The 20,536-nt window shown below is 34.6% G+C and overlaps 2 protein-coding genes and 1 long non-coding RNA gene across 3 annotated transcripts; 2 read left to right on the top strand and 1 right to left on the bottom strand.

The window, feature by feature from the left end:
- The first annotated feature begins 1,760 nt into the window (after window positions 1-1,760).
- On the top strand, window positions 1,761-5,541 carry LOC144545347 (wall-associated receptor kinase 2-like). The gene is made up of 3 exons (XM_078293936.1): window positions 1,761-2,770; window positions 3,729-3,896; window positions 4,286-5,541. The coding sequence occupies exons 1-3, from the start codon at window positions 1,867-1,869 to the stop codon at window positions 5,434-5,436; spliced, it is 2,223 nt and encodes a 740-aa protein (XP_078150062.1). The 5' UTR covers window positions 1,761-1,866; the 3' UTR covers window positions 5,437-5,541.
- A 1,005-nt stretch (window positions 5,542-6,546) lies between these two features.
- Window positions 6,547-9,512, bottom strand: LOC144544938 (ADP,ATP carrier protein 1, mitochondrial-like). The gene is made up of 4 exons (XM_078293495.1): window positions 9,406-9,512; window positions 8,099-8,594; window positions 7,166-7,537; window positions 6,547-7,081 (listed from the first exon to the last, which is right to left on the bottom strand). The coding sequence occupies exons 2-4, from the start codon at window positions 8,573-8,575 to the stop codon at window positions 6,785-6,787; spliced, it is 1,146 nt and encodes a 381-aa protein (XP_078149621.1). The 5' UTR covers window positions 8,576-8,594; window positions 9,406-9,512; the 3' UTR covers window positions 6,547-6,784.
- Window positions 9,513-11,311: 1,799 nt separating this feature from the next.
- Window positions 11,312-13,243, top strand: LOC144544939 (uncharacterized). The gene is made up of 3 exons (XR_013508366.1): window positions 11,312-11,749; window positions 12,036-12,198; window positions 12,936-13,243. It is a non-coding gene; the product is annotated as an uncharacterized LOC144544939 (long non-coding RNA).
- Window positions 13,244-20,536: the final 7,293 nt, after the last annotated feature.

Raw genomic sequence — 20,536 nt, 5'->3', positions numbered from 1 at the left:
TGTTGGTTTAATTTGAAGACAATTAACATGCCTTTGCCATCGGCTAGAAGACAAGACCGATGCCTTTGATGCTTTTGCCAATGGTAGCAGGTGCAAACCGATAGTAATCTGTGACCTTTTCCGTCGGTACTGAAATGAACCGTTGCTGTTATGGTTCAATTAAAGCTGCTGGTTGGAATATCATTCCTATCGGCCAAAACCGATGGTAATTGATTTGTGTTATTATAGTTCCAATTGAAGCAGCTGATTCGATTTGTTCTTTGCTATCGGAACATTGATCAAACAGTTGGCATTCAGCCTTTGATTAAAGCAGCTGCTGAAACTGGTTAAGTAGCTGATTCATTCAGATCCGATTATTGATTTTGGGATTAAGCTACTCTCTGTCTCTGTTGCCTCTTTACTTAGTCTTACCTAAGATTTGCTCCTCTTTTTTTTTAAATTTATAAAAAAGTGTGTGAGAGAGTGCTATTGAGAATTCTAGTCTCATTATACTTGTAAGACTCTTTGATTTAGTGTACCATGTGCTTTTGTGATTTTTTTCCAAAAAGATTTTCTTGTATCATTTCTAATTTTTTGTGCTTGCTTGCTTGATATCTTGAATTCTCTTACCTCTATTTTGTCCCAACATAATCAACACGTGTTCTAAATTTCTGGTGGAAGAAGAGCGCCTATCAATTTGTGCTAAGAAGAAAAAAGAGTTGCGACTTGATGAAATGTGCACATGTAGTTGACGGTACAACTTCTCTTGGACCTAGTGTGTGAAATTTTAATTTATGACCAGAAAGATACACATGAGAGGTATAAAGATAAGTTATACAAGACAATTAGCTACCTAGAAATTTCGCAAGAAGCTACAAAAAGAAATTGTTACATCTCAATCACACTGTTTGAACTTTTGTAAGTTTATGTAAATTAATGCAATAGAAAGCGATGTCCCCTGACTACTTTTGGTAAGTGAATAACATGACAATATACTTTTCATCTCAATCATTGTTGGTACCAATAGAATTGATGATAAGTTTTTGGCCTTGAATACCTCATTTTTATGTCTCATCATACCTCGAATCTTATATCTCCGTTTATAAAGTTCAAACTATTGATCCGAACCGTTCAACATTATTTACTATTTTTTTAGATAGATACAAAATCGTTGTTTTTAAATGATCTAAAAACATCGATTTTGTACCTATCTTAAAAAAATAAAACATCTAAAAAAAAAATGTAAAATTTGGTCTCCAAAAAGATTTTAATATGGTTATCAAGTTCAACGATTCGGATCGACAATTTGAACTTTGAAAATAAAGATATAAGATATGAAGTATGATGAGATATGAAAGGTATGAGACTTTTTGTGGCTTCTACCATACCTCTCGAAAAAGAAAGGTATGAGGTTTTTGATCCGATTTGGCCGACTGATTTATCCAATTCGGATTTCACGATCAATTGTGCCAATTTTGACTCTGATTCCGATTTTCAGAGCCATTTCTAACAATAACGAACAGTATCATACTTATGATTCTTTAAAAAAAACAAAAAACTCCTTTACCTGAACGCAAGTCTCCTGTTGTCAGCTCTTGGAGCCTAAATCTTCAACCTTACACGAGCTTTGACGCAAACTAGTCATGCAAGTTGGGAGATAAGAACGAAAACAATAATCAAAAGACCTAACTTGTAAAGTTATAAAACCTCTGGCTAGCAATTTATTTAATACCGCCACCATGGTAGGAAATTTCATTTTTGTTATTTGAGAAGAAATTCCACCTAGCTGCCAATCCTTTCTTCCCGCAATAATTAGTCACACTCGGGCAAAGACTAGAACCTATCAGGGAGAGAGGGAGAGAGAGAGAGAGAGAGAGAGCAAGATCCATGGCTGGGGTGAGACAATTACAATTACAGTGCCTTCTCTATCTGACACTAATAAGCCTGTTGTCAGCAGCAGATTTTGTTACCTCAACCACAATAAACATGTCACTGCCCGGTTGCCCAGACAAATGCGGTAACATGACCGTCCCCTACCCATTTGGATTCCTTCCTGGCTGTTACCGGGATGGATTCGATATAACGTGCAATGAGTCCACCACTCCACCGAAACCATTCTTGAATAATTCTAATATTGATCTGTTAGACATCAACATTACTACTGCTGAAGCAAGAATCCTCCAGTTTATGGGGTATGACTGCTATAACAAGACAAGCCGCTGGAATTTTGATCCATATCTTGTGATCCAGGCAACAAACACATTTCTCTTCTCCAATAGACGCAACAAGTTCACTGTAATTGGCTGCTACACCTTGGCATATATCGTTAATCCTAAAGGCAATACTTACCAATCAGGCTGTTCATCCTTCTGTGAAAACCTACAGAGCACAACTGGTGACGGTGGTACGTGTAACGGGCGAGGTTGTTGCCAGACACCCATCCCAGAAGGGCTCAACTACTATGAAGTGCAGTGGGGTTTCAATGGAAGCAACACCTGGTCTTTCAACCCATGCCAATATGCTGCATTGGTGCAGGAGGACTGGTATAACTTTACTGTCAACGATTTGGTTGGGAATGAATTCTATGAGAGGAATAATAAAAAGCTGCCAATGGTACTTGACTGGGCTATCCGAGACAACGGCACATGCATTAGAAATGTCGAATACAGCTCTAATCCGGCCTGTCTCAGCGAACATAGCAGATGCGACAACACGACCAACGGTGAGGGATACATCTGCAAATGCTTGCCAGGATATGAGGGCAACCCCTACCTCCGTGAAGGGTGCAGAGGTAATGTATTTTGTTGAAATTTTTTCGAGATCCTGTTTTACTTCGTTGTATAATTAATTAATTCTCACATTATTAAATGATCCCCAAGAAAAAGCTGTCTGATCTGATGCGTAGCAAGGGACACAAAATAGAACCATAACATCCACTAAATATAAAGGACAAAATTCAAGTTGCAAGCATGATAATACGATACTAAAACTTGAGTAGGCACAGCAATTTTTGTCAATTGTATAATTGATATTATTTATGAGGAGGGTTCCAATACCTCATTTTTTTTATACCTTCATCATACTTCATATTTTATATCTTTATTTCTTTCATATTCAAAGTCTAAATTGTCGATCCGAACTGTTCAACATGATATCTATACTAAAATATGGTTAGAGATGAAATTTTATAATTTTTTAAAATATTTTACTATTTTTTAAAATGGGTAGAAAATCACTGTTTTTTGAACGGTTCAAAAACAGTGATTTTGTACCTATCTTAAAAAATAGCAAAAAATTCCAAAAATTATAAAATTTCATCTCTATGCATATTTTAGTATAAATATTTTATTGAACGGTTCGGATCGACAATTTGAACTTTAAAAACGAAAATATAAAATATGAGACATGATGAGGTATGAAAAAAATGAGGCATTGGAACCCTCATCATTATTTATACCTTTATCTGTATATCAACTAGTGGGAATAGATTGACCATGCATCCAGTTATATAACAAGGACATTTGAATCCTATATGAATAAAATTGGTTGAATGAATTGCGTTTTTAATTTTTTATTGTGCATAAAATTAATGTCAAGCACCAGAAACAAAATAATCCAGTGAAAATAGCCCAAGTTGTGATGAAACAATTGGTTGCTACCAAGTAGATTATCTTGTATAAGATAAGAACCTGCCAACAAGCTAAACCTACCAATTAATACGATAATTCTTGTTTGACTGAGCTGAACAGACATTGATGAATGTCAATTACCGGATGTGTACCATTGCACCGGAACTTGTAGCAACACGGACGGAAGCTATGATTGTGACTGCCCGAAAGGCAAACAAGGTAACGGGAAGGCCGGAAATTGCACCAATATTCCAGAGAAATTTCCCTATCCAGCTCGTGTGGCTATTTGTAAGTATTATGTTTGGATTCTAAATAAAAAAATAATATATACAGCTTCCAATTTCAAATATGTGATGCTTCTTCAGGAAAAATTGATAAGTTATTGTCCAATAGAAGTGTACAGAATTCAATTGTTCCTGATCTTCTTGTAGCATTATTGTTGGCTGTCACTAAGTTTGCGGTCAATAGAACGCATTTGAATAATGCATTGACAGCCACTTATTTTAACAACCGACATCAAAGCTTAATTGAAATGAAAAATAATAATTAATTGTTGTTGGTATCAACAGAAAAATAATTGTACAGAATTATGTGCCTGAATTATGCTGTTCATTTTACAAAAGAAATGAATCGCAGCCAAGTTATAGTTACATTTTTTCTTTCATATATAAATGCAGATTCTATTCTTTGTGTTGCTATATTTTCGGGTTTATGTGTCCTTCTAGTTTGGTGTCAACAACATAGAAGGCACATGAAGGAAAAAGAAGAGTACAAGAAATACTATCAGATGATGGACAACCACCTCCACGTTTATAGTCAAAAGCAAATAGAAAATGCTACTAATAATTACTGTGAAACTAATATATTAGGCAGGGGAGGCCAGGGGAATGTGTACAAGGGATTAATAGAAAATAATCAGGTTGTGGCCATAAAGAAAGCAAAAGAAGTTGAAGAAACACAAAGAGGAGAATTTGTGAATGAAATCATTCTTCTTTCACAAATAAACCACAAGAATGTAGTTAGATTATTGGGGTGTTGTTTAGAGGTTAAAATTCCTATGTTGGTCTATGAGTTTGTCCCCAACGGGACACTTTTTGATTTGCTTCATACAAAGAGTCGTAGTAGAAGGTCGATTTCGTTGGGTACTCGGCTAAAAATTGCTCTAGATTCAGCAGTGGCTCTTGATTATCTTCACTCTTCTATCTTTCGCTCTATCATTCATGGTGACGTCAAGTCGGCTAATATACTATTAGATGCTGACTATACTGCGAAGGTGTCTGATTTTGGAGCTTCAAGTGTTGTGCCCGTAAATGAAATTGTCGAGCTTGTCCATTTTTCACATGGGTATCTAGACCCTGAATGCCTGTATACGCAGATATTAACAAAGAACAGTGATGTATATAGCTTTGGGGTAGTAATGTTGGAGCTCATAACAAGGAAGGGGGCAGTTTATACAGATGAAAATGGGGAAAAGCAGCCGTTAGCCACATCTTTTCTTTCAAAAGCAAGGAAAAATGAGCATCATGAGATGTTTGATGTAGAATTAGCTAATGAGGAGAATGTTATGGAGATTCTTGATGAAATTTCTGAGATTGCTCTGCAGTGTCTGAGCCCAAAAGGAGAAGATAGACCGACAATGAGGCAAGTTGTGGAGGAATTACACAAGTTAGTGAGGTTGCATAACACCTTGCCGGGCCGGCAAATTGATGAAGAAGAGATGGAGAGCTTGCTCGGTGAAACAAAATTTTTATCTATATCAGATACATCTGGTTTTAACAGTACCCAATATAGTGCGGTGCTGGAAATCAACACCGGAGCACCGAGGTGATGTGCAGTAACTAAGCCGCTTCAAATTTTGTTTCCCGTCAAGATACCGAATTTTGTTACTATTGTATTTGATTGTTCTCTTGCAAATTTGTTGTTACTAATGTTGGTTCTTGAATGTAGTGTCAAATAAAATATTGATGCTCTGTTTATTTTTGTATTGTTTACTGCTGGAGCCACCTGGGATATGAGTGTTTGTAGCAAAGTAATAGATGGGAAGAGAGATATTGGAAATTTGTTAAAAGTTTAATGGAGAAGAATAGAGAATTAAGATTTGTTCCCACCAAAATCAGCATTTATGTGCCCTAAACCTTTATAACGGTTAACCAAAATCAGCATTTCTGCAGTGATTACAGTTACGACAATTGTATTATGCGCACTAAACCGTTATATATAATGACAACTGTATTATGCCAACTATGGAAATCACTTGACAGTTTAGTAAACCATTAAGAGAGAATGAAATTGTTATAGCTGTTAGGAAAAATGATCGTCCAAATGACAAGATGGCAATCCAAATTATTGACATCTTAGCAATTCATGCCTCAAATTTGCTTGGAGATTTATAATTATGATCAAAACTTTTCAACGTTAAGTTGACAATCTCCATCTATGAAAAATAACTATTCTCATATAGTAGTCATGTGTTGACCCCTAAAAAAAAAAGTTGGGAGAAAGGAGCACCTGAGCAAGACCAATCAAAAAGTGCAAAATGGATGTGGCCATTAGCAGGGGCAATGGAGAAGAGAAAAATAGAAAATGAGAAGAGATGGAACTGGATAGTTCTAGTTACTTTGGAAAGAGCAGTGCTCTCAGTTTTGAGCAAAAATGAAATGGGTCGGCTGGGCCAAGAAAATAGTTATCTCCTCAGCTGGGCAGAGAGAGTAAAAGAGAAAATAAAGTTAGGCCCAAAATAGAAGGAAGCTGGGTCCAAGGTACAATTAGCCTTCCGAACATTCTAGAACATATTCAAGCTGTGCCTCTGAACATTCTAGAACACGAATATCACCGTCAACAAATTACAAGTCCCACAAGGATAGCAAAACAAAATACAACCTCCACATTCAGAATAAAACAAGGGAACATGTAAGTAAACTGAGAAATAGAAAGCAAGCAACAAATAAACTACTTCATTGTTAAAAACAGTACCTCAATTTCTGACAACAAAATTTGTTTCAGTTTATGCATTTTCAAATAAAACCGCCCTACCTCGACTACCCGAGGCCGCAAGAGAAGAACAACTCATGAATAAAAATAAAACAAAAAATCGAACACTATCCATGTTCATATCCAATTATTCAAATGCAACATGGTTTGATCATCATCATCTAAGGAGAGGGTAAAAGCGTAAATTAACCGCCTCCGGATCCGTATTTCTTACCAAAGACGATGACCTGAAGCTTATCGTAACCGGCAAGCACTCCAGCACCGGCAACGGCACGAAGAATGTTGGCACCGGCACCCTTGAAGAGTGACTTGGCGCCTTCGTTCTTCAAAATCTGGTTGAAGGCATCAAGTGAACTCTTGTATTTGACGGCCTCACCGGAGGTCATCATCATACGACGACGAACTGTGTCAATTGGGTATGAAGCAAGACCCGCTCCGATTGTGATACCCCAACCGAGAAGGAAACTCGCCAAAAAGTTGTCCTGTTAAACCAAATAAAAAGATGGTACATTTCAGAATTTTAAAATCTTTTCATTTAAAAATAAGAGTTAGGTGACAGAACTAACCGCAAGGTCACCGGTGAGAAGAACAGGCTTGAGTGAGTCATACATGCCGAAGTAGAGACCACGGTAGACAATGATACCGACACAGGAGATGTTAAACCCACGGTAGAGACCGGCAAGACCGTCAGATTTAAGGGTCTTTTTGTACACATCAACCATTCCATTGAATTGACGCTCGCCTCCCTTCTTGGATGCCTTGGCATCGTTGGCAAGACGGGTACGGGCGTAGTCAAGAGAGTAGACGAAGAAGAGGGAGCATGCACCGGCAGCACCACCAGAGGCTAAGTTGCCGGCAAACCACTTCCAGTAACCATCCTTGTCCTTTTTGAAGTTGAACATTCTTTTGAAGTGATCTTTGAAGGCAAAGTTCAGAGCCTGGTAATATATAAAAAATATATATTAATATATTGGTAAAAATGAAAGTCCGATATTTTTAAGAGAAACCCACTACATTAGAAAGAGGACATATATATACAATTTTAGTAGAAAATATCTGATCTACTAAATAACTAATTTGTAAGGATTAATAGCTCCAAGAGATGTACAAATTGAGCAGTCAACACAGCAATACTACACAATAAGGTAAACATAATAAAATAAAACAGATGACTTACTGGTAATAAGAATCAAATAATTAATTAGTCTTGAGCCCAGTACCATTTTGAAAACCAAATAGAATCCAAACAATCAAACCACCTTGTGTATGTGGGGTCCGGTTTCCCTAAAGTAAGCCAAATTTTGAGTTTGGATCCAGACCGTCCATTCAGAATTCGGGCAACTTTAATATTCGTGTCAGAGCAGAATGGACAGTCTGCCAAACTCAAAAATTGGGTCACTTTAGGGGGATCCAAATTTGTATACATGTACCTCAAAAAGACACATGCTAGTCAAACTCATGAATTTCATAAAGGCATTATTTGGTGAAGAATATTTTACCTGAGTAGGGAAGTAACGGATGACATTAGCAGTGTTACCCCTCCATAGAGCAATGATACCTTCGTCCTTGATGGTACGTCCAAAACAGTCACCAATGCCCTTGTATGGCTCTGACAACCTACCGGCCTTGATCATCTCATCTTGATTCTGGATCAGGAGTTTCACACGCTCAATTGGTGCAGCTGCAGTCTTAGAAACAGCAGCTGAAACACCTCCCATCATGAAATCAATGAGAAATCCATAAGGTCCCTTCTCTGATGGAGCGGCAGCAAAGATGGGGGACACAGTTGGGAGAGATGAAACAGTGCTTAGGTGAGAAAGACCAGTGCTGTATGGTCTGAAAAGGGGGTTTTGTGGGGCTGGAGTGTGGTTGAAATGGGTAGGGAATGAGTGGGATGGTGCAATACGGGTGAAAAGACCCGATTGCCCGTTATGGATCTTTTGGATCACAGATGGAGCACGGAGTTCCTCCACCATGGTTACTTTATCACACGACCTGAATGAGAGAACAATATATATTTGTTAGAAAATGCCAAGAGTTTCACTGTAATTAGAAGAGAACTAATGATAAATTTAGCAATTAATAGAGGCAATAGATTAAACATAGTATCTTATGTCAGACATAGCTATCAAGAGGAAGTGAGAGAAGTCGTTTTCATATCTAGCAGTTAAGAAAGAGACAGGATTTACATCATTTGATAGCTACCCAACATAGTGTGACAATATCACTTAAGAAAGTTTACATCAGGTTCATTAAAAATTAAGACTTAATTAAATAATTTGTTGATTTGACAAGGAAACTGAACAATTTACAGAGGCACCACAACAAAAAATGAAGTGAGAACTTCATTTTTTTAGACTAACTAAATTTCAGTCACATTTTAGTATGAAAAATGCAAACTTATATATAATATTATTTTCCATTTTGACCAAATTGTTATTAACTACTTTAATCTAAATTATTGCCATTTGACTAACAGTAAAAGCTTTAATCTTAATTAATTAAATTTAAAAACTAGAAGTCAGATCATCATTCAATCTCAAAAGATCCACACAAATTTACAACAAATCAAATCTTAATAGTAAATAACAGCCTGAGTAACAGATCTAAATTAACCACTTACAATGAGCTGAATAACTAGAGAAAAACACAAATTCTCTCGAATTCACAAACAGATCTAACACATCTACAGATCTACTAAGCATCCACTGAACCAGTTACCGATCGAAGGATCTAGTAATATATGGATCGATCGCCCAAATCACAATTTAGAGAAATAAAAAATTGAAAATGCAGAGAGAATTACTTCAATTTGAGACGACGCCTATCTTCGTCTCTCTCCGGCTCTTTTGGCTTTGACGAGGGAGGCGAATAAGAAAACCTAGAGAGATTTTTATAGGGAATATTGACAAGAGAAGGATATCGATCTTTTGTTTCGTCATATTAAGTGTTTCTTTGTGTAGCGAGTTGTGTAGATTCGACTGTTACACTTACACAGTCAGAAAAGGTTCCATATAAGTTATTTATTTATTATTTTACAAGGAAGATTATTCTGTACTACATATTATTATTTTTATTTTAAAAGTCTTAACAATCAATCTTGATCGTTCAATATGATTTACACAATATGTACTTGCAGACAAATTTTAGATTTTTTAAATTGTTTTACTATTTTTTTAGATTGATAAAAATCACTGTTTTTTTATGGTCTAGAATTTTGAGATTAAGAAATTTTCCACTTATCTTAAAAAATATTAAAAAAATATTGTTAAAAATATAAAACTGGTCTATAAGTGCATTTTTATATGGGGATCATGTTGAACGATTTGTACCGTTAGTTAGAAGTTTTAAAATAAAGATGTGAGCCTATTGTGTAGACCAATATACATTATGCATAATATCATTGCCTCACTTTTATTTTATTTTCCTTTATTTTATCATCTATTTTGAGTACAAAATTAAATTATGAAGTATGAAGGTCCAATACAATTATATTTATCCTCTATTTTAAACCGTTATATACTTGTATACTTTTACTTGGTAATTTTTATGATATAAATATGGGTCAAAAAATTTAATTTTAAATATTTATAAGAGATATTTCGATCGGATTTCGAACTTGTGTCCTCCCTCTAGAAATGTTGTTTTTGTATAACATTCATTATAAATTTTTATACTAAATTAGTATTTTGATCACATCCATACAAAAATTCCAATTTTAAAAGAAAAAGTGTAGAAACTTTTTACATATTAAAGTTATATTTTTACGTAGTTTATTTTTCCATAGTATAAAAGTTAATTTTGTTTTTATCTAAAAGGCCAGCACAAAAATAATATCCAATGACCCAAATCTTTCATACTTTATTCTTCTAATTTTCTTGCGACACAGTAGGTATAACCTAATGTGCAACGAATGAAATTCAACGCCTATTACGGGTAAAGCAAAGAAGAGATTTGCTGCGCTATTGTTTATGTAAACTTATGTGCTGCACCAATATTGTTCATCTAGAATCAGAGAGATCCAATTTTGTGGGGTCGCTAACAAAGCATGTGCTGACACGTGGGGACATGTGTATGGCTATTTTTAATTGGAATTTTCTAACCCCTCTGATCTTGATCTGATGGTACATAAAAAGATGTTTCTAATTTAAATTTTGCAAATATTTCGTTGTATCTAGATCTGATCATTGAAGAAAAAAACGGCCATTTTTATTAATATCCCTAAAAAAATTCAAAATTTTACAAATGCTCTTGTCCTCAATTTTTTTTTAAATATGCCCTGATCGCCTGGGCTTCGGGCGGCCCATACCACAAGTGAGGCGCCCCATGGTATTTTTTTTTTTTTTTGAGATGTTAGTATTTTGATTTGAATAATTTTGTGAAAAAAAAGTCTTCTTATTTAGAGTGTGCCAAAAAATAAAATATTTGATATTTTTACGAAGTGATGTCGTAAATTTTTATAACTTTAATTTTTTTTTTTTTTTTGGTGAACTTTGATTTTATTTGTCAGTTGGATATCACAAGTCTAAATATAACACTAATAAGGACTTGGCCTTTATTATGGTTTTTATAATATATCATCCCTACTAATATCACGTTGGATTTTTTGGCATCCAAACATCTATCTGTCCAGAGAGGATCTGAGCCGTCCATTCAAAAGATCTCAGCCACTGATCAAAATCATTTTTCAATCTCTGCCATTAATCATAAATTCTGATTTTATGAATCTGTTTCATGTTGTCAAAAGTGTAAAAGTCTAAATTTAGTTCAAAAAATACTCGCTACATCAAAGACCGTATAGAAATTATTTCACTTAAACAAATAGAAAAACGCGTTTCTTTGTATTCGCTTCTTCCCAAGGCGAATACGCGTCTCTTTTCTTTTTTTTGAAGCACCGATCTAGGCCTCCTTTTTCAATACGCCGCGAGAGAGAGAAGGTAGGGAGAAGGACAACGATGGCGCCTCTAGGGTTTCCATTTCGCGGCCAAGGGGTACGATGACGGCTTTGAGACTCTCTTTCTCCCTCTCCACGACTCTCTCAGATGGGAAAATCAAAGAGAAATGAAAAAGGCGAAGGAGAGGGTTGATTGATGTAATCTACGGGGGTCAGTGATCGATTGCGCAATGAGGTTGCCTAACTTGAATCTAAGGTACTGTTTTGCTACATTTTTTAAATTGACCCAATCTTTTGTTGTATTTTTTTAATTTGACTCAATTTTTCTCATATAGGAACTAATATCCTACTTAGTTTCAGAGAATGGTAAATAATTTTTATTACCTGTAATGCAATAGAATAATTCTGTTTGATTTTAGTAAATTGAAATGTTTCGTTCTTAGTTCTTGATTCAATTGGGCTAAACCCTAAACCCTAAACAAAGAAGAAGTTGAAAATCGAAAACAATAAAAATAACATTTATATAATTTTAATCTGAATAGTTAGGTCATGGTGATTACACAAGCTCAAACACAAAGGTTTTGAGAATGGTGAATACACTAGCCATTGAAAATGAACCAAAGCAAACTATCAAAGCTCTTCAGGCTGAGCTCAAGAGGACCACTGAGATATTACAAGCTGTTGGAGAATTGAGATGACAATCTGGTAATTCCTAATATCTCTACTTTCAATGTTACAGTGTGCAAAACCCACTAGGCAAGACTAAACTGATCTGTTTATGACTGGATTAGCAGATAAGGTTAAAATGGAAATTATGACTCAGCAGATCATGACTTGACAGTGACATACCCCTTGGGTAAAACATAAATGTTCACTTTTTGGGTAAAAAGGAAGCTCAAATTAGCTCTTCGGTACAAATTCTCTGGTCTTTTATCTTATTCAGAGAATAATTTGTCAAATTAACACTGAGTTACTTTTCATTATTTGTCAATTAATAGATGTTCTCTTATGGAGGTACTTGATGCTGCTATTAGTGTTTATAAGGGAGAATGGTCTAAAGAAATTGGAGAATAGGAGAATTGCTTTTATATAGTCTTTTATCCTATTCAGAGAGTAATTTGTCAAATTAACATTGACTTACTTTTGGTCTAAAGAAATAGGAGAATAGGAGAATTTCTTTTTGCATGGTGTAAAGAAATAGGAGAATCTGTCAAACTCGAATTAGTGCATAGAAATAGCAATTTTCCTATAAAATTGACAAATAGGAGAATATCTCAGTTCGAATTAGTGCATGGAAAAATCAATTTTCCTATAAAATTGACAAGTTTTCCCATAAAAACTCACAACATTTGTACTATCATGATTGGTGTTATATGCAAACAGCAAACTTATTCTTGAATGTGGTCAATGTTTGTTTTATGTTGTTATTTATAGGAAACTAGGTGATAAATTCTGGATTTATAGAGGACCAGGGATACGAAGCTTTAGAGGCTGATTTTGCAAATGAATATTTGGGAGGTGGTGCTCTTTTGAGAGGTGGTGTGCAGATTGGATTTCTTTTCTTCTTATAGGTGGATGCCTTAATTATTTCTATTGTTCATACTTGTAAACGTTTTTTAAATTGTTTATGCAATTTTTTGGATTTTAAAGAATTTTCCTAAGAAAGCATTTTGTTGCATTTTCTTTCTACGTAACTGTTTTTTTTGTGAATAATATTCTTGTATTTGTTGGGTAAAATTTTATAATTCAACTTGTGTGGGAAATAATCTTGTTGTAATATATATATTTTTAGTAGGCAGGAGAAGAACCTACCTATATTGTATTAAAAAAAGGTACATGTTACAAATAGAAAAAGAAAAAATGAGACTTGTAATAAGTAAAATTGTCTCACTGTTGTTGCAATTCCAATTGATTCAGCTCCTTTTCCTTTGATTTCTTTTTCATTTTCTCCTTGGCGATTTTGGATCAAACTTAGTGATTTTTTTTTTTAAATAGAATTGCATTGAAATAATTTAATAGAACAAGCCCAGACTGTTGGAATTTTCGAAAACTAGCCTCCACCGATCCCTAGGATCGGTGGAGCAAAAAAAACACATCCTACACCGATCCCTAGGATCAGTGCAGCCCATTTATCACTCCACCATTCACTTGCCGCAGAATGTCACAGAAAATCAGAAAATCAAAACAAAATAGCCCTCCACCGATCCTGTGGATCGGTGTAGTTTTTTTTTTTTTTTTTTTTTTTTTAAAACAGAAATTTCTAATTTTTTTATTAAAATATTAGAAATGTTGAATATATTTATTTGAAAATAGATGAAATACAATATAATTTGATTTATTAGAAAGACTGCAACAAATAACCCGGATCAATATTTTTCAGGCCGGATTTTTCGCGGCTGTAAGAAAAATTAATATATTTCTTTATGTGTTATTGGAAAAAAAATAAAAATGCTTAGATTCTGAGTTATTGATCCCGGTTCAAAAGTCACTTCTATGTAATCCAGAAAATATTGTTATCTTTCTAGGACATTTAATTTATAAAAAGTTGTATCTATTTTTGAAAAAAAACAAAAACTTTAATTTATTTAATGATTGTTTTTCAAAAAGAATTCTCAAAATAGAAACAATTTTTTATTAATTAAATGTACTAGATGGATCACAATATTTTCTAGATTACCTAGAAGTGACTTTTGAACCGGGATCAATAACTCAGAATCTAAGCATTTTTATTTTTTTCCAATAACACATAAAGAAATATATTAATTTTTCTTACAGCCGCGAAAAATCTGGCCTGAAAAATATTGATCCGGGTTATTTGTTGCAGTCTTTCTAATAAATCAAATTATATTGTATTTCATCTATTTTCAAAGAAATATATTCAACATTTCTAATATTTTAATAAAATAAAAAAAAATTAGAAATTTCTGTTTTAAAAAAAAAAAAAAAAAAAAAAAACCTACACCGATCCACAGGATCGGTGGAGGGCTATTTTGTTTTGATTTTCTGATTTTCTGTGACATTCTGCGGCAAGGGAATGGTGGAGTGATAAATGGGCTGCACTGATCCTAGGGATCGGTGTAGGATGTGTTTTTTTTGCTCCACCGATCCTAGGGATCGGTGGAGGCTAGTTTTCGAAAATTCCAACAGGCTGGGCTTGTTCTATTAAATTATTTCAATGCAATTCTATTTTAAAAAAAAAATCAAACTTAGTTCTACTTAGTGATTCAGAGTTTGAGCTGATTGCAATCGTCATATAATTTTGCATATTGGCGGAGAAAATCGTCAATATAATTTTGGATCAAACTTAGTTCTACTTAGTAGTGATTCAGAGTTTGAGCTGAAATTAGGATCTGTCGATATAATTTTGCACATTGGCCCTGTAAATTTTATTAATCGTAAAGGAAATAAACTCTGAATCGAAGAACTGATTCAAAACCAAACTCTGAATCGCTTTTGGTGAAAGCACCGTGACATCCGATTAGAGCTTCTTTGCCTTTGATTTTGTATAGGGGTATAAGAGGAATAAATGGTTTATCGATTCATTGCTGTTACAAAATCATAATGTAATAGCTCCTGATCATCCTCTTTTGCTAATTTCTTATGCAATTGTCACATAAAAGTATTTTTTTTAATTGAAAGCTATAAGCATTGATTAATGAGATACAAGTTCAGCAGTGTTACAATTCCTAAGAAAGAAGCAAAACTGGTACACTGGTATATGCAAGAGAAACTTAACAGCAAAAAAATTTAAATACTGGTACAATTGTCTTAAGAAAACAAGAAAATAGAAAAGAAATGTAGACATTTTATTCTGTTGAAGTACTGGTGGGTTCAGCATCATTTGAATTTAAGGTTTAAGATATCATATTCCTTTATAGACTATTCATATGATGTGGATTAAATAGTTCTTGTAGAAATTAAGGAAAAACGGGAACTTTTTATATAATATTTTGAAAACATGTAGAAAATTTTATCATGTTTTGATTATATTAATTGTTCTGTTACTGAAAATTGATTCAAGAGTCTTGACATTGGTTCAACACTGAAGTTATCTACTTGTATAGATTATCATTTTAGTGTGGTATTCCTCTGCATTTATTAAATTCAGAATAATTTTCTACTCTTTTTTTGTCTATTCCTTGTTTAATTATGTACTAATTGAGATCATATGATGGTGTTGAATTCATTCTAGATTGATGAAGATGAGGCTAAAGAGGGGCCCACCAGTAATTTATGAGGATAAACATTCTGACGAGGAGGATTAAACGAGGTGTCAAACAGAACAAAATGAGGGGGCCCACCAGTAATTTGGTATTAGTTCTACCCTAGCTCTAAACGAGGTGTCAAACATTTCTTGCAGGTGATTTTCTACTTTCTTGGAGTAATATAGACCAGTTTTTCTATTCTTTCTATTATCGCTATCATTAGTGGTCCGGCACAGTTGTGGTGTAAGAAGACTATAGAACAAATTATGAGAGCTTGTGTAATAGTGCAGAATATGATTGTGGAGGATGAAAGAGAGAAATATGTTAATGATGATAATATTTGGTCTGATGAAGAAGTTAATGTTTGAATCTGTTGCAGTTTTGTGATGGAACCATATAATTTTGTATAAACCCGCTGCAATTCAGCAATGTAAAACACTCCTCCAATCAAGCAACAACACGATCACAATCAAACATGTGTGCCGGGAAGCACTCGAGCTGCCTCATGAGTTAGCTAATATCTCAAGGAGTAGAATGACCTTCGAGGGCGTACCGAAAAACTGGACTGCAGAAACGGTACAACCACGATACCGAAACTGGCCTACAATATTTCATTCGGAGCGAGAAGGGATTGGTACATGTAACACAACTGGTACGAGATAGGAGTCATTACCGGTAAACATGGGGATCAGTTCGGGTTTTAAAGTCACGGAGATGGTGCCAATTCAGGATGCTGGTAGCAAACAAATAGGTTGTCAGATGGGAAATGATGACAAACTTACAAGGAGCTCCTTGTTTTTCTTCTTATTTTCGAAATGATGGATAGTGGCAGTTAGATGTAATTATAGATTTAAGTTTATCTTTCCTTTTAATTTAGAGGCTTATTTTCAATTTCTAAGTTCTCTTTTATGGTACTATAATTGTTTGAACTATATCGTTTAATGCAATATACCTATGGGTCTTTCCTAAAAAAAAATGTCATGCTTTAGTATTATTGTTACATTCAGAAATTTTAAAACTTGATTAAATGGATAAACCGATCAATTTGCTTAAATAAAAAGTTTAATTAAATTAACGATCGTTCAGAAAATTTTCTGACCGACTAAAACGAAACTAAAATTTCGAAATATAAAGGAAGTATAAAATTATGTATATTAAAATTTAGAGTTTAAACATAAAATAAAATATAACAATATGAAGTATTTGTACACATAAATTATGAAATTTATAAATCTTGTTTATTAATGAATTATAGAAGTTTAATTAAATAAATATATATAAATAAAGATGTACAATTAATACCGAATGATTTGAATATTAGAATAGAGAAATAAAAGTACAAAATATTCACACGAAATTAATCGCAAAATATTATGAAACTTCGATTCGAATTTATAAAAGAAACATACCATAAATCAATTAAATGGAACTATATTGAAAATTCATATAATTGTGAACCCTTGGATCTAATCTAGCACCAATCTCAAAGCAACCCAAATAAACCTCTCCCCACTCTCTTTCCTCTCTTTCCCTTTCTGTTGGCGACACCCACAACAGACCCCCCCCCCCACCCGCCCCTTCTCTGTTACGCCAAAGAAGAGAAAAAAAGGAGAGGGGCTCCGCCCCTCCGCCCCCTCCCGTCGCCGGCGAACCCCACCGGACCCATCTCTGATCTCTCCTCTCCTCCTCTCCGCCCATGAGAGCCACAGCCGCCCCCTCTCTCTCTCGGTTTCTGCCTCTCCTTCCCTCCCTTGAAACCCTAGGAACTAGGGTTTAGGCTCGGTGCTGTCTCGGTGCTCGATTGGTGCTATCTTGGGGTGCTATGGTGATTCCTAGTGCTCGAGTGAGGTGGCCGCAAGGCGGGACGAAACCCTCGGAACCGATCCCTTGTTTCGACCTTTTCTTTTTCGGTTAATTTCTAAAATTCTTGATTTGTGTTTTGATGAATCGATTAATGTCGTAGCACTTGAATTGACTAATTATCGAAGTACGGGTTGTTGATTTTCCCGACTCAATCGAATTGCTCGAATAAATTAAGTATAAGGGTTGTTGTGCTAATTACTCTTGTTTATGTAAATAAATTAAGTAGGGGGGGGGGCAAAGTGAAAGAGTTAACTTGATTGATATTATGGCCGGCCATGTACATATTTTATGAATGGGCCTATGTCTATTAAGATGGAATTGGACTTGAATTGAATTGCTTAAGTAATGGGCCTTTTAATTGGCATGACATGGCCTTGAAATGAATTGTTGTAATTATGCATTGGGTTGAATTGTGTAAATGGACCTATAGTTGAGTGAATATGGCAAGATATGCATATGTGAATAAAATAGGATTTCGGATTCAGAAAATTAAAAGAAAAATTGTGGACGCAGTTTAAACTGAGGAGCATAATTTAAGGGGTTATATTGCAAAATGATTTTTATTAATGGTCGGAATTGTAAAATATATGACCAGAGTGATTGTATGAATTAAAGGAAATTGTATTTAGGATTTTGTAAAGGGAATTAAAATTAATTACACCTTTGCTCGGGTTGTTGATTTTCCCGGTAAATGGTGCTGATTTTGTGTGTGTACCAGTCCTTGACTTGACATGGACCCAAAAATGTAAATAAATTAAATTGAAGGTTGTTTTGTGCAAAATACAAGCCTTGGGAATTTTTATAAAAATAAGGGGTATGAATTATAAAAATATAAGGCCTATGTGAGTTGTATAAATATAAGGGACCAATTTGTAAGATGTAAATTGTTTGAGGCTATGGCCGGCCATGCATGTGAAGTATTATAATTTGAGCCATATGTGAATTTAAATAATTGTAAAGAGGACTGAAATTGAAATGTTATAAATGGACTTTGAGTAAATGGTGAATTGTTAATTAGGGGCTTAAACCTTTACTAAATTATGGGTCTTTAATTAAATTGAATTGGAATAAAATAATTAAAAGGCCTTATGTGATTGTTAGGAATAAATGGACCAAATTGCGTGATGTGATTTATTTTGAGATGTAGGCCGGCTATGCATATGTATAATTTTGTTATGGGCCTTTGAAATAAATTGTTGTGACATGGGCTTGAATTGAAGTATTTGTAGTAGGCCTTGAGTTGAATTGTATAAATGGGCCTATAAATTGATTTGAATATGACATGATGTGTATATGTAAATTTGGAATTGGACTTGAATTAAAATGATTATAAATGAGCCAAAAGGTATAAAAGAATTGACGAATTAAAATACGGCTTTCGGAATTTAAGTTTGAGAATGTAACCGAACTAAACCAAGTAATCATATAATATAGGTGTAGGCTCAGTCGAGCCAGATATCGCGAGGTAATTCGAGACGCCCAATCCGTAATTAAGCGGTACGCTCGTCATAATAATGTGCGGGATTCTTGGACTTGTTTGATACTTTATTTTCAGGAATTAAACTGTATTTTCGTTTGTCATGTTGAATATCATTGATTGCATCACTGAATTGCGTAGAGCATTTGCATAGCCCAATCAAATTAAACTCGAATTGATCTGAATTGAATGATTTGCATACTGGTATGGTTATAGGTTATGTCGATCTATTGTGATCTGATTTTGATTTAAAGTCACCACGAGTGGAATTGATATGTGTGTGAATGGATTTACGAAGTTAAGCACTTGGATCCAATTAATTTGCCAAGTCGGGCTGTATGCTGACTTGGATTCCCAGGATCCTAAATGGCCTTAGGTGAACGGCCCTCGATATTCCTAGTACCGGTTGGGACGAGGGAGGGTGATTATGTTATGAGATGTGTGATTGGAAATCGTGGTTGACTTGTGTAACGTCTATGGCTCGGTAGCATTTTCCTACCTGTTAATGCATTTGAACGGTCGATTGAATATGACGAATATTGGAAACGATTCTAAAGTGAATTTTCTTTATATGATTCGAACCAGACCTTAATAACCTGTTAAGCCAAGCGATTGCAGATGGGTGTCAGATAAAGGGTCCAGCGGTTGGCCATCTGTAGGTGTCAGTAACCCTACAGATGTGGGTTTGATAAAGGTTCAGCTCGAAAGAACATCTGTAATTGCTACAAGCCCTAATGAACTGAGTTATGAATCGAGTTAAGCCAAAATATATGTTGTGTTTGAAATTCATCTTGGAAATTCCGTAAACTGTGTTGCAGGTTGATTAACTGTTGTCGAGTAGTGGCATTCTGTTATTTATGATTATATGTATCTGTTTGCATTGTTTATTGTTTGGGTTTCATTTTTGAATATAGAGTCTGATTGCAAGTCCAATAATTCAAATGTGGCAAATTCGCACTGAGAATTTATTCTCACCCCCACCCTCCCGATTATTTTCAGGTTTGTTGCTCGGACGCAGCGAGTGAGGATATTGGCAATGCATATAAAAAGATCCACTGTCTTGCGTGTATATGTGACGCTTGATAGATACACGCGGCAGGCTGTCACACCCGGTGGATTTGGGGTGTGACAGTTAAGATGGTATCAGAGCATGAATATGCAGTGCCAATAACTCATTTGCTGTCGAAAGAACGTCAGTGAGATCGAATTAAGTTATTAGTATCGTTTAAGAAATTATTGTGTGGTCTATTAATGATATATCCTAATTGATGTGGAACGGAAAACTGAAAATTTAAAAGTAGATATGGGTAATGGATTGGTTAATACTTAATAATACTTAATATTTTATGATGATAACTTGTTCTAGAAATGATAGAACAATTACAAAATGATAAAGACAGAAGTGGAAGTTCAGTTTTTAAATGATATGCTTGAATAAATTTATTAATGTAGTTATTTTTATTGTAATACAACATCAGTTTAGTATTATTTTAATTTT

Source organism: Carex rostrata, chromosome 27, assembly GCF_964058835.1.
Source record: "Carex rostrata chromosome 27, lpCarRost1.2, whole genome shotgun sequence".
NCBI lineage: Eukaryota > Viridiplantae > Streptophyta > Magnoliopsida > Poales > Cyperaceae > Carex > Carex rostrata.
The sequence above is the reverse complement of the archived record's forward strand: the minus strand, read 5'-3'. Positions and strand labels throughout refer to the sequence as shown.

Bases quoted from the DNA above. Each gene is read 5' to 3' on its own strand.
- LOC144545347 (XM_078293936.1), top strand. From the start codon at position 1,867: ATGGCTGGGGTGAGACAATTACAATTACAGTGCCTTCTCTATCTGACA. The intron at 2,771-3,728 runs GTAATGTATTTT...TGAGCTGAACAG, and splicing joins CCTCCGTGAAGGGTGCAGAG to ACATTGATGAATGTCAATTA. The intron at 3,897-4,285 runs GTAAGTATTATG...ATATAAATGCAG, and splicing joins TCCAGCTCGTGTGGCTATTT to ATTCTATTCTTTGTGTTGCT.
- LOC144544938 (XM_078293495.1), bottom strand. From the start codon at position 8,575: ATGGTGGAGGAACTCCGTGCTCCATCTGTGATCCAAAAGATCCATAAC. The intron at 7,538-8,098 runs GTAAAATATTCT...ATATATTACCAG, and splicing joins TCCGTTACTTCCCTACTCAG to GCTCTGAACTTTGCCTTCAA. The intron at 7,082-7,165 runs GTTAGTTCTGTC...TTGGTTTAACAG, and splicing joins TTCTCACCGGTGACCTTGCG to GACAACTTTTTGGCGAGTTT.